A 14,847-nucleotide genomic window follows, 5' to 3' on the forward strand; every position below is an offset into this window, starting at 1 on the left:
TTATTGATGAAATGATCACCGTTCTTTGATATTTGTTTGTCATTTATTATAACCACGTGACTATTCCATATTATTCACTTTTATTATCAATTAAATGTTATGTATTCTTTTTTGCTAATGTTATAATTAAAACTTTTGAAAAAAACTCTTATACTTGTTTATCACCACTTCGTCTACATCATTTAAAAGACTAAAAGAACCTTCAAGTGCTATTGCATAGCTTGTGTTTAAATATATTAATTAGTGAATAGAACTTGTGACATCTGGCGACCGTGACAGGATGTAGACAGTGGTTTAAAAGATAAATTGTGTTAAAATTGAGTAATCTTAAAATCAGTCTGTAAGTATGTCTTCTATCGCGGAATTAACAGCTCTCGGAAAAGAGCTTGGTTATGAAGGCGAAGATCTTAGAAGATTTGTAATTGATGAACAAAGTGCTTTAAGGGATATTAGAAATAAGGAACGAGAATTAGAACGTGAAAAACTAGAAGCTGCTCGTGAGGAAAGAGAAAGGGAACGCATAGAGAAAGAAAAGGAGCGTGAATATGAACGTGAAAAAAGTGAGAGAGATAGAGCTCATGAGATTAGTTTGTATAATATGCAAGAATGTTTGCAAAAACGGGAGATTGAGAAATTAAAACTTCAAAAAGAAATAAAGGACTCGCCAGTTAATACCGGAGGCTCCGACACTGAAGGTAACCAGGTAAGAGTCAAAGTTAAAGGTCCTTCTATTCCTGATTTTGATGAAAACAAAGATGATATTGATGCATATCTTAGGAGGTTTGAAGTTCTTGCCAGTGCAGCTAAGTGGCCTAAAGAGGATTGGGCTATAATTCTAAGTTCACATTTAAAGGGTGCAGCTTTGGAAGTTTACGTTAGACTTTCACCTGAGGATGCTTTGGATTACAATAAGGTTTCTGAATCACTTATGAAAAGATTTGATTGTACTGAGGAAGGTTTCAGAGTAAAGTTTCGGTCAGTTAAACCTCAGAAGAATGAGCTAGTTCAACAGTTTGTGTCTAGATTAAGACATCTCTTGAAGAGGTGGATTGAAATGTCGAAGTGTGAAATGACTTGTGAAGGCTTAACTGATTTATTTCTTATGGAGCAATTTTTGCAGAGTTGTGGCAGGCAGTTGCAGGTACATCTGAGAGAGCGATTACCATTATCGTTTAACAAAATGATTGATTTAGCTGAAAGTTATGTTCAAGCTCATGGAGGTTTATTTCATAATTCTAAATATTTTTCTACAGTACGTGGTGACAGAGTTGACTTATCCGGGGAAGCTCTTCCTGAGCAGATGGCTAAACCCATTAGATGTCCACCCTCTATTAAGTGTTTTAAATGTGGACAAGTAGGTCATAAGGTTTCTAGTTGCCTAAACATGCAAAAGGATCCAAGAAAAGTGGTCATGCTGCAGCAGGAGAAGTTGTTTGTTGGACCAAAAAGGGCCGTAAAGGTAATTTTAAGGATCCTGTTGCGGATATAAATAATGAAGTGTTTAAAAATGATCATACTGAGTGGGCAAGTGTTGCTTCTGATATGCCTGTCAAGGAGGGTAGTTTATACGGAAACCCAGTGATAGTTTTGAGGGACACTGGTTGTACAACTGTCGTAGCTAAAAAAGACTTGGTGCCTGTTGAATGTTTTACTGGTAAGTACAGTAGGATTCGATATATGAACAAGAATCTTGTAGAAACTTATCCTTTGGCTGAAATATATATTCAATCGCCATTTTTCACGGGTACTACCCTTGCTGTGTGTATGGAGGACCCTCTTTATGATCTCATTATAGGTAACATCCCTGGAGCAACAAGGTTGGAGGAACCCACTTCCGGTGCCGTATTAACGAGAGCTGGGGCAAAGACATCTAAATCTGCATTCCAAAAGCTGAAAACGTCAGACTCTAAGATTTCTTGGGACATGGATTCAAAGGAAATTCAGAAAGAGCAAGAAGAGGATCCAAGCTTAAGATCTCTGCGAGATGATGCAAGAACTGGTAAAGCTATTACTAGAGATGGAAAAGGTAAGGCAGTTTTGGAGAGAGGATTATTGTTCAGAATATATTCAGACAGAGGTATTGAACACAAGCAACTAGTATTACCATTTAAGCTTCGAGAGGGTGTGATGAGCATGGCACATGAAGGAATACTTGGAGGTCATTTGGGTGCTGAGAAGACCTTAGGTAGAATAAGGCAGGAGTTTTACTGGCCAGGTATTGGGGCAGCAGTAAAGAGATTCTGTCAGTCGTGTGACATTTGTCAGAAAACTTATCCTAAAGGAAAAGTTGGAAAGGTACCTTTGGGAGAGGTACCGCTCATTGACACTCCTTTTAAACGTGTTGCTGTTGACTTGATAGGACCTATTTTGCCAAGAAGTAGTTCTGGTAACAAATATATCCTGACCATGGTTGATTATGCAACCAGATACCCTGAAGCATTAGCCTTACCATCTATCGAAACTGAGAGTGTAGCTGATGCCTTGTTAAGTTTCTTTTCCAGAGTTGGGATTCCTGAAGAAATGGTGACTGATAGAGGCAGTCAATTTACATCGCAGATGATGGACGAAGTTAGAGGTCTTTTGTCAATCAAGCATCTTCCTACAACCCCTTATCATGCGATGGCGAATGGGCTAGTTGAAAAGTTCAATGGCACGTTGAAATCTATGATTAAAAAGATGTGTGCTGAACAACCTACTACTTAGGATAGATACCTGCCAGCAGTTCTCTTTGCATACCGAGAATCTCCAAAAGCAAGCATGGGGTTTTCCCCTTTTGAATTATTATACGGGCGAACGGTGCGTGGCCCTTTAGCTATTCTGAGAGATTTGTGGGATAAGGAGAGAAATGAAGAAGAGGTAAGAACTACTTACGATTATGTATTCAACCTTCGAGAAAAATTAGAAGAAACTTGTAAGTTGGCCCAAGAGGAATTGAGGAAGTCGCAAGGTAAATATAAATTCTTTTATGATAAAAAGGCTAAAAATAGAACATTTAAAATTGGCAGTGAAGTTCTCTTACTATTACCCAAGGCTAATAATAAATTGTTACTTCAGTGGAAGGGTCCTTTTCCTGTTGTTGGTGTGAGGGGGAAGATGGATTATGAAATTCAAATAAATGGGAAAAGGAAACTTTAATCATGCTAACTTGCTTAAAGCTTACATTCCTAGGAATAAAACTTCTGTAGAAGTTCGAGAAAGTGGAGGTACAATTGCAGTGGTCGAGGAGGATCCACAGGAGGATTTCTCGCCCCTACTAGTGCCTGATACTGGTCCTTCACCTACTTGGGAACAAGCCAATCTGAATAAGGAATTGCAGGAAAATCAAAAGCAGAATCTGGAAGCTCTCCTTAGCCGCTACAGAGAGGTAATGTCGGACATTCCCGGGCGCACTCACGTGATCAAACACCAAATCAGGTTGGTAAGAGAAGAAATTGTTAAAGTAAAACCCTACAAAATTCCCTATGCTTTACGCAGAGATGTGAATTCAGAAATAGAATCTATGAAAGTTTTGGATATTATTGAGCCTTCAAGTTCTCCATATTCAGCCCCTATGGTAGTGGTTTCGAAACCTGATAACTCAAAGCGAATTTGTCTAGATTTTAGAAGATTGAACGCCTTAACTATTTTTGATAGTGAGCCTATGTGTGACCCTGAGCAGATATTTGCCAGCTTAACTGGAAGTATATATTTCTCTAATATGGATTTATCCCGCGGATATTGGCAAATTCCTTTGGATGAGGATAGTAAACAGTATACTGCATTTCAAACAGATTTAGGACTGTACCAGTTTAAAGTGCTTCCATTTGGGCTTGTGAATGCCCCAGCCACTTTTAATAAGATGATGAGAAGTTTATTTGCAGGTTTAGAGGGTGTGAGTTTTTTTCTAGATGAATTGATAATTCATTCAAAAACTTGGGAAGAGCATTTGTATCTTTTGGAAGAAGTTTTGAGTAGACTAAAAAAATCTGGACTAACTGCTAAACCTACTAAATGTTTCTTTGGCATGTATTCAATTGAATATTTGGGACACTTTGTAGGCGGTAATAAAATGTGGCCTATTAAAGACAAAGTGGAGAAAATTGTTGGTGCAAAACATCCGAGGACCAAGAAGGAATTGCGTTCATTTTTGGGATTATGCGGTTATTATCGCAAATTCATTCCAAATTACTCTACCATCGCGTCCTGTCTTACAGATCTTACCGAGAAAAATCAGCCTAATAACCTTTTGTGGAAGGAAATGCATGACCGGGCGTTTGTTTCTCTTAAGAACAAAATTGCTGCCAAGCCTATTCTTTTACTTCAAGATTTGCAGGCTGAATTCGTATTACGTACAGATGCTTCGAACACTGGATTGGGTGCCATACTTCTGCAAGAAGTGGATGGAGTGAAGCGTCCGATTGCCTATGAAAGTAGAAAATTGCTATCAAGGGAAACTAAGTATGCTACCGTGGAGAAGGAGTGCCTAGCCATAGTCTGAGGGATAGAGAAGTTCGCAGTCTATTTGTATGGAAGATCCTTCGTTCTGGAGACTGATCACAAGCCCTTGGCTTATCTTCAAACTGCTCGAGAATTAAATCCAAGATTAATGCGATGGTCATTGAGTCTACAACCATATCACTTCAATATAAGAGTTATAAAAGGCTCAGAGAATGTTGGAGCTGATTATTTGAGCAGATGTGAAACTGATATATAAGCTGCAAGTACAGAAAATTGTTATTTTCTTTTTTTAAGGGGGGAGGTATTGTCACCGTGTACTTATATATATGTTTATTATTTAGGTTATTACTATATTTAAAATCATAGTAAGTAATGTTTGTATGTATATAGGGATTTCAGAGTTAAGCCGAGTTAAAGACCCAACTGTTATTACCAACGAAGTCTTGTTACCATGAAGATTGGTTGTGATATTTTGTTTTGGACAGTTGTTTAGTTACTGTTTCTCTCTCTTCAGAGGTGAAATGGGGATCACCAGAAATAACTCGGGAGTGCATTCGTGGTGCTGTTGTGCGGAAGAGGTCGAGATCCCTGCCACCTAGGATTTTATATATCAGCCCTACTTGAAAGTGGTCTTCGTCAGTGTTGGTTGTTTATCGTCACCGAAGTATTGGTGCTTGGTGTTTAATGGTAAATGTTACGGTAATCGTAAAATGTGCACTGGTCGCTATGATCGAGAGAGAGAGAGCGTGTTTATTGGCCTGTCGAAGACACGAAAGCATGTTTGAGGGTTGTGGCCTTATGCACATGGGATAAGTGACCGACCGCACGGCAGTAGTCGCGAGTGTACTTTTTATCTTTTCACTGTATTTGGTTATTGTTAAATAAGATACCTATTGCTTATATATATAATGTAAAATCAGATAGCAATCAGTTAAATGTTACGTATTCTTTTTGTTAATTTGTTACGTACATTATTATTGATGAAATGATCACCGTTCTTTGATATTTGTTTGTCATTTATTATAACCACGTGACTATTCCATATTATTCACTTTTATTATCAATTAAATGTTATGTATTCTTTTTTGCTAATGTTATAATTAAAACTTTTGAAAAAAACTCTTATACTTGTTTATCACCACTTCGTCTACATCATTTAAAAGACTAAAAGAACCTTCAAGTGCTATTGCATAGCTTGTGTTTAAATATATTAATTAGTGAATAGAACTTGTGACATCTGGCGACCGTGACAGGATGTAGACAGTGGTTTAAAAGATAAATTGTGTTAAAATTGAGTAATCTTAAAATCAGTCTGTAAGTATGTCTTCTATCGCGGAATTAACAGCTCTCGGAAAAGAGCTTGGTTATGAAGGCGAAGATCTTAGAAGATTTGTAATTGATGAACAAAGTGCTTTAAGGGATATTAGAAATAAGGAACGAGAATTAGAACGTGAAAAACTAGAAGCTGCTCGTGAGGAAAGAGAAAGGGAACGCATAGAGAAAGAAAAGGAGCGTGAATATGAACGTGAAAAAAGTGAGAGAGATAGAGCTCATGAGATTAGTTTGTATAATATGCAAGAATGTTTGCAAAAACGGGAGATTGAGAAATTAAAACTGCAAAAAGAAATAAAGGACTCGCCAGTTAATACCGGAGGCTCCGACACTGAAGGTAACCAGGTAAGAGTCAAAGTTAAAGGTCCTTCTATTCCTGATTTTGATGAAAACAAAGATGATATTGATGCATATCTTAGGAGGTTTGAAGTTCTTGCCAGTGCAGCTAAGTGGCCTAAAGAGGATTGGGCTATAATTCTAAGTTCACATTTAAAGGGTGCAGCTTTGGAAGTTTACGTTAGACTTTCACCTGAGGATGCTTTGGATTATAATAAGGTTTCTGAATCACTTATGAAAAGATTTGATTGTACTGAGGAAGGTTTCAGAGTAAAGTTTCGGTCAGTTAAACCTCAGAAGAATGAGCTAGTTCAACAGTTTGTGTCTAGATTAAGACATCTCTTGAAGAGGTGGATTGAAATGTCGAAGTGTGAAATGACTTGTGAAGGCTTAACTGATTTATTTCTTATGGAGCAATTTTTGCAGAGTTGTGGCAGGCAGTTGCAGGTACATCTGAGAGAGCGATTACCATTATCGTTTAACAAAATGATTGATTTAGCTGAAAGTTATGTTCAAGCTCATGGAGGTTTATTTCATAATTCTAAATATTTTTCTACAGTACGTGGTGACAGAGTTGACTTATCCGGGGAAGCTCTTCCTGAGCAGATGGCTAAACCCATTAGATGTCCACCCTCTATTAAGTGTTTTAAATGTGGACAAGTAGGTCATAAGGTTTCTAGTTGCCTAAACATGCAAAAGGATCCAAGAAAAGTGGTCATGCTGCAGCAGGAGAAGTTGTTTGTTGGACCAAAAAGGGCCGTAAAGGTAATTTTAAGGATCCTGTTGCGGATATAAATAATGAAGTGTTTAAAAATGATCATACTGAGTGGGCAAGTGTTGCTTCTGATATGCCTGTCAAGGAGGGTAGTTTATACGGAAACCCAGTGATAGTTTTGAGGGACACTGGTTGTACAACTGTCGTAGCTAAAAAAGACTTGGTGCCTGTTGAATGTTTTACTGGTAAGTACAGTAGGATTCGATATATGAACAAGAATCTTGTAGAAACTTATCCTTTGGCTGAAATATATATTCAATCGCCATTTTTCACGGGTACTACCCTTGCTGTGTGTATGGAGGACCCTCTTTATGATCTCATTATAGGTAACATCCCTGGAGCAACAAGGTTGGAGGAACCCACTTCCGGTGCCGTATTAACGAGAGCTGGGGCAAAGACATCTAAATCTGCATTCCAAAAGCTGAAAACGTCAGACTCTAAGATTTCTTGGGACATGGATTCAAAGGAAATTCAGAAAGAGCAAGAAGAGGATCCAAGCTTAAGATCTCTGCGAGATGATGCAAGAACTGGTAAAGCTATTACTAGAGATGGAAAAGGTAAGGCAGTTTTGGAGAGAGGATTATTGTTCAGAATATATTCAGACAGAGGTATTGAACACAAGCAACTAGTATTACCATTTAAGCTTCGAGAGGGTGTGATGAGCATGGCACATGAAGGAATACTTGGAGGTCATTTGGGTGCTGAGAAGACCTTAGGTAGAATAAGGCAGGAGTTTTACTGGCCAGGTATTGGGGCAGCAGTAAAGAGATTCTGTCAGTCGTGTGACATTTGTCAGAAAACTTATCCTAAAGGAAAAGTTGGAAAGGTACCTTTGGGAGAGGTACCGCTCATTAACACTCCTTTTAAACGTGTTGCTGTTGACTTGATAGGACCTATTTTGCCAAGAAGTAGTTCTGGTAACAAATATATCCTGACCATGGTTGATTATGCAACCAGATACCCTGAAGCATTAGCCTTACCATCTATCGAAACTGAGAGTGTAGCTGATGCCTTGTTAAGTTTCTTTTCCAGAGTTGGGATTCCTGAAGAAATGGTGACTGATAGAGGCAGTCAATTTACATCGCAGATGATGGACGAAGTTAGAGGTCTTTTGTCAATCAAGCATCTTCCTACAACCCCTTATCATGCGATGGCGAATGGGCTAGTTGAAAAGTTCAATGGCACGTTGAAATCTATGATTAAAAAGATGTGTGCTGAACAACCTACTACTTAGGATAGATACCTGCCAGCAGTTCTCTTTGCATACCGAGAATCTCCAAAAGCAAGCATGGGGTTTTCCCCTTTTGAATTATTATACGGGCGAACGGTGCGTGGCCCTTTAGCTATTTTGAGAGATTTGTGGGATAAGGAGAGAAATGAAGAAGAGGTAAGAACTACTTACGATTATGTATTCAACCTTCGAGAAAAATTAGAAGAAACTTGTAAGTTGGCCCAAGAGGAATTGAGGAAGTCGCAAGGTAAATATAAATTCTTTTATGATAAAAAGGCTAAAAATAGAACATTTAAAATTGGCAGTGAAGTTCTCTTACTATTACCCAAGGCTAATAATAAATTGTTACTTCAGTGGAAGGGTCCTTTTCCTGTTGTTGGTGTGAGGGGGAAGATGGATTATGAAATTCAAATAAATGGGAAAAGGAAACTTTAATCATGCTAACTTGCTTAAAGCTTACATTCCTAGGAATAAAACTTCTGTAGAAGTTCGAGAAAGTGGAGGTACAATTGCAGTGGTCGAGGAGGATCCACAGGAGGATTTCTCGCCCCTACTAGTGCCTGATACTGGTCCTTCACCTACTTGGGAACAAGCCAATCTGAATAAGGAATTGCAGGAAAATCAAAAGCAGAATCTGGAAGCTCTCCTTAGCCGCTACAGAGAGGTAATGTCGGACATTCCCGGGCGCACTCACGTGATCAAACACCAAATCAGGTTGGTAAGAGAAGAAATTGTTAAAGTAAAACCCTACAAAATTCCCTATGCTTTACGCAGAGATGTGAATTCAGAAATAGAATCTATGAAAGTTTTGGATATTATTGAGCCTTCAAGTTCTCCATATTCAGCCCCTATGGTAGTGGTTTCGAAACCTGATAACTCAAAGCGAATTTGTCTAGATTTTAGAAGATTGAACGCCTTAACTATTTTTGATAGTGAGCCTATGTGTGACCCTGAGCAGATATTTGCCAGCTTAACTGGAAGTATATATTTCTCTAATATGGATTTATCCCGCGGATATTGGCAAATTCCTTTGGATGAGGATAGTAAACAGTATACTGCATTTCAAACAGATTTAGGACTGTACCAGTTTAAAGTGCTTCCATTTGGGCTTGTGAATGCCCCAGCCACTTTCAATAAGATGATGAGAAGTTTATTTGCAGGTTTAGAGGGTGTGAGTTTTTTTCTAGATGAATTGATAATTCATTCAAAAACTTGGGAAGAGCATTTGTATCTTTTGGAAGAAGTTTTGAGTAGACTAAAAAAATCTGGACTAACTGCTAAACCTACTAAATGTTTCTTTGGCATGTATTCAATTGAATATTTGGGACACTTTGTAGGCGGTAATAAAATGTGGCCTATTAAAGACAAAGTGGAGAAAATTGTTGGTGCAAAACATCCGAGGACCAAGAAGGAATTGCGTTCATTTTTGGGATTATGCGGTTATTATCGCAAATTCATTCCAAATTACTCTACCATCGCGTCCTGTCTTACAGATCTTACCGAGAAAAATCAGCCTAATAACCTTTTGTGGAAGGAAATGCATGACCGGGCGTTTGTTTCTCTTAAGAACAAAATTGCTGCCAAGCCTATTCTTTTACTTCAAGATTTGCAGGCTGAATTCGTATTACGTACAGATGCTTCGAACGCTGGATTGGGTGCCATACTTCTGCAAGAAGTGGATGGAGTGAAGCGTCCGATTGCCTATGAAAGTAGAAAATTGCTATCAAGGGAAACTAAGTATGCTACCGTGGAGAAGGAGTGCCTAGCCATAGTCTGAGGGATAGAGAAGTTCGCAGTCTATTTGTATGGAAGATCCTTCGTTCTGGAGACTGATCACAAGCCCTTGGCTTATCTTCAAACTGCTCGAGAATTAAATCCAAGATTAATGCGATGGTCATTGAGTCTACAACCATATCACTTCAATATAAGAGTTATAAAAGGCTCAGAGAATGTTGGAGCTGATTATTTGAGCAGATGTGAAACTGATATATAAGCTGCAAGTACAGAAAATTGTTATTTTCTTTTTTTAAGGGGGGAGGTATTGTCACCGTGTACTTATATATATGTTTATTATTTAGGTTATTACTATATTTAAAATCATAGTAAGTAATGTTTGTATGTATATAGGGATTTCAGAGTTAAGCCGAGTTAAAGACCCAACTGTTATTACCAACGAAGTCTTGTTACCATGAAGATTGGTTGTGATATTTTGTTTTGGACAGTTGTTTAGTTACTGTTTCTCTCTCTTCAGAGGTGAAATGGGGATCACCAGAAATAACTCGGGAGTGCATTCGTGGTGCTGTTGTGCGGAAGAGGTCGAGATCCCTGCCACCTAGGATTTTATATATCAGCCCTACTTGAAAGTGGTCTTCGTCAGTGTTGGTTGTTTATCGTCACCGAAGTATTGGTGCTTGGTGTTTAATGGTAAATGTTACGGTAATCGTAAAATGTGCACTGGTCGCTATGATCGAGAGAGAGAGAGCGTGTTTATTGGCCTGTCGAAGACACGAAAGCATGTTTGAGGGTTGTGGCCTTATGCACATGGGATAAGTGACCGACCGCACGGCAGTAGTCGCGAGTGTACTTTTTATCTTTTCACTGTATTTGGTTATTGTTAAATAAGATACCTATTGCTTATATATATAATGTAAAATCAGATAGCAATCAGTTAAATGTTACGTATTCTTTTTGTTAATTTGTTACGTACATTATTATTGATGAAATGATCACCGTTTTTTGATATTTGTTTGTCATTTATTATAACCACGTGACTATTCCATATTATTCACTTTTATTATCAATTAAATGTTATGTATTCTTTTTTGCTAATGTTATAATTAAAACTTTTGAAAAAAACTCTTATACTTGTTTATCACCACTTCGTCTACATCATTTAAAAGACTAAAAGAACCTTCAAGTGCTATTGCATAGCTTGTGTTTAAATATATTAATTAGTGAATAGAACTTGTGACATCTGGCGACCGTGACAGGATGTAGACAGTGGTTTAAAAGATAAATTGTGTTAAAATTGAGTAATCTTAAAATCAGTCTGTAAGTATGTCTTCTATCGCGGAATTAACAGCTCTCGGAAAAGAGCTTGGTTATGAAGGCGAAGATCTTAGAAGATTTGTAATTGATGAACAAAGTGCTTTAAGGGATATTAGAAATAAGGAACGAGAATTAGAACGTGAAAAACTAGAAGCTGCTCGTGAGGAAAGAGAAAGGGAACGCATAGAGAAAGAAAAGGAGCGTGAATATGAACGTGAAAAAAGTGAGAGAGATAGAGCTCATGAGATTAGTTTGTATAATATGCAAGAATGTTTGCAAAAACGGGAGATTGAGAAATTAAAACTGCAAAAAGAAATAAAGGACTCGCCAGTTAATACCGGAGGCTCCGACACTGAAGGTAACCAGGTAAGAGTCAAAGTTAAAGGTCCTTCTATTCCTGATTTTGATGAAAACAAAGATGATATTGATGCATATCTTAGGAGGTTTGAAGTTCTTGCCAGTGCAGCTAAGTGGCCTAAAGAGGATTGGGCTATAATTCTAAGTTCACATTTAAAGGGTGCAGCTTTGGAAGTTTACGTTAGACTTTCACCTGAGGATGCTTTGGATTATAATAAGGTTTCTGAATCACTTATGAAAAGATTTGATTGTACTGAGGAAGGTTTCAGAGTAAAGTTTCGGTCAGTTAAACCTCAGAAGAATGAGCTAGTTCAACAGTTTGTGTCTAGATTAAGACATCTCTTGAAGAGGTGGATTGAAATGTCGAAGTGTGAAATGACTTGTGAAGGCTTAACTGATTTATTTCTTATGGAGCAATTTTTGCAGAGTTGTGGCAGGCAGTTGCAGGTACATCTGAGAGAGCGATTACCATTATCGTTTAACAAAATGATTGATTTAGCTGAAAGTTATGTTCAAGCTCATGGAGGTTTATTTCATAATTCTAAATATTTTTCTACAGTACGTGGTGACAGAGTTGACTTATCCGGGGAAGCTCTTCCTGAGCAGATGGCTAAACCCATTAGATGTCCACCCTCTATTAAGTGTTTTAAATGTGGACAAGTAGGTCATAAGGTTTCTAGTTGCCTAAACATGCAAAAGGATCCAAGAAAAGTGGTCATGCTGCAGCAGGAGAAGTTGTTTGTTGGACCAAAAAGGGCCGTAAAGGTAATTTTAAGGATCCTGTTGCGGATATAAATAATGAAGTGTTTAAAAATGATCATACTGAGTGGGCAAGTGTTGCTTCTGATATGCCTGTCAAGGAGGGTAGTTTATACGGAAACCCAGTGATAGTTTTGAGGGACACTGGTTGTACAACTGTCGTAGCTAAAAAAGACTTGGTGCCTGTTGAATGTTTTACTGGTAAGTACAGTAGGATTCGATATATGAACAAGAATCTTGTAGAAACTTATCCTTTGGCTGAAATATATATTCAATCGCCATTTTTCACGGGTACTACCCTTGCTGTGTGTATGGAGGACCCTCTTTATGATCTCATTATAGGTAACATCCCTGGAGCAACAAGGTTGGAGGAACCCACTTCCGGTGCCGTATTAACGAGAGCTGGGGCAAAGACATCTAAATCTGCATTCCAAAAGCTGAAAACGTCAGACTCTAAGATTTCTTGGGACATGGATTCAAAGGAAATTCAGAAAGAGCAAGAAGAGGATCCAAGCTTAAGATCTCTGCGAGATGATGCAAGAACTGGTAAAGCTATTACTAGAGATGGAAAAGGTAAGGCAGTTTTGGAGAGAGGATTATTGTTCAGAATATATTCAGACAGAGGTATTGAACACAAGCAACTAGTATTACCATTTAAGCTTCGAGAGGGTGTGATGAGCATGGCACATGAAGGAATACTTGGAGGTCATTTGGGTGCTGAGAAGACCTTAGGTAGAATAAGGCAGGAGTTTTACTGGCCAGGTATTGGGGCAGCAGTAAAGAGATTCTGTCAGTCGTGTGACATTTGTCAGAAAACTTATCCTAAAGGAAAAGTTGGAAAGGTACCTTTGGGAGAGGTACCGCTCATTGACACTCCTTTTAAACGTGTTGCTGTTGACTTGATAGGACCTATTTTGCCAAGAAGTAGTTCTGGTAACAAATATATCCTGACCATGGTTGATTATGCAACCAGATACCCTGAAGCATTAGCCTTACCATCTATCGAAACTGAGAGTGTAGCTGATGCCTTGTTAAGTTTCTTTTCCAGAGTTGGGATTCCTGAAGAAATGGTGACTGATAGAGGCAGTCAATTTACATCGCAGATGATGGACGAAGTTAGAGGTCTTTTGTCAATCAAGCATCTTCCTACAACCCCTTATCATGCGATGGCGAATGGGCTAGTTGAAAAGTTCAATGGCACGTTGAAATCTATGATTAAAAAGATGTGTGCTGAACAACCTACTACTTAGGATAGATACCTGCCAGCAGTTCTCTTTGCATACCGAGAATCTCCAAAAGCAAGCATGGGGTTTTCCCCTTTTGAATTATTATACGGGCGAACGGTGCGTGGCCCTTTAGCTATTCTGAGAGATTTGTGGGATAAGGAGAGAAATGAAGAAGAGGTAAGAACTACTTACGATTATGTATTCAACCTTCGAGAAAAATTAGAAGAAACTTGTAAGTTGGCCCAAGAGGAATTGAGGAAGTCGCAAGGTAAATATAAATTCTTTTATGATAAAAAGGCTAAAAATAGAACATTTAAAATTGGCAGTGAAGTTCTCTTACTATTACCCAAGGCTAATAATAAATTGTTACTTCAGTGGAAGGGTCCTTTTCCTGTTGTTGGTGTGAGGGGGAAGATGGATTATGAAATTCAAATAAATGGGAAAAGGAAACTTTAATCATGCTAACTTGCTTAAAGCTTACATTCCTAGGAATAAAACTTCTGTAGAAGTTCGAGAAAGTGGAGGTACAATTGCAGTGGTCGAGGAGGATCCACAGGAGGATTTCTCGCCCCTACTAGTGCCTGATACTGGTCCTTCACCTACTTGGGAACAAGCCAATCTGAATAAGGAATTGCAGGAAAATCAAAAGCAGAATCTGGAAGCTCTCCTTAGCCGCTACAGAGAGGTAATGTCGGACATTCCCGGGCGCACTCACGTGATCAAACACCAAATCAGGTTGGTAAGAGAAGAAATTGTTAAAGTAAAACCCTACAAAATTCCCTATGCTTTACGCAGAGATGTGAATTCAGAAATAGAATCTATGAAAGTTTTGGATATTATTGAGCCTTCAAGTTCTCCATATTCAGCCCCTATGGTAGTGGTTTCGAAACCTGATAACTCAAAGCGAATTTGTCTAGATTTTAGAAGATTGAACGCCTTAACTATTTTTGATAGTGAGCCTATGTGTGACCCTGAGCAGATATTTGCCAGCTTAACTGGAAGTATATATTTCTCTAATATGGATTTATTCCGCGGATATTGGCAAATTCCTTTGGATGAGGATAGTAAACAGTATACTGCATTTCAAACAGATTTAGGACTGTACCAGTTTAAAGTGCTTCCATTTGGGCTTGTGAATGCCCCAGCCACTTTCATTAAGATGATGAGAAGTTTATTTGCAGGTTTAGAGGGTGTGAGTTTTTTTCTAGATGATTTGATAATTCATTCAAAAACTTGGGAAGAGCATTTGTATCTTTTGGAAGAAGTTTTGAGTAGACTAAAAAAATCTGGACTAACTGCTAAACCTACTAAATGTTTCTTTGGCATGTATTCAATTGAATATTTGG

General features: G+C 38.3%; 1 protein-coding gene across 1 annotated transcript; it reads left to right on the plus strand.

Moving 5' to 3' along the window:
* Positions 1 to 6,009: 6,009 nt before the first annotated feature.
* LOC137622577 (uncharacterized) lies at positions 6,010 to 13,973 on the plus strand. Its single transcript, XM_068353182.1, has 6 exons — positions 6,010 to 6,106; positions 6,805 to 7,065; positions 7,207 to 7,721; positions 11,448 to 11,517; positions 12,216 to 12,476; positions 12,618 to 13,973. The coding sequence occupies exons 1-6, from the start codon at positions 6,010 to 6,012 to the stop codon at positions 13,523 to 13,525; spliced, it is 2,112 nt and encodes a 703-aa protein (XP_068209283.1). The 3' UTR covers positions 13,526 to 13,973.
* The last annotated feature ends 874 nt before the right edge of the window (positions 13,974 to 14,847 follow it).

This window comes from Palaemon carinicauda, chromosome 29, assembly GCF_036898095.1.
Source record: "Palaemon carinicauda isolate YSFRI2023 chromosome 29, ASM3689809v2, whole genome shotgun sequence".
Taxonomy (NCBI): Eukaryota; Metazoa; Arthropoda; class Malacostraca; order Decapoda; family Palaemonidae; genus Palaemon; species Palaemon carinicauda.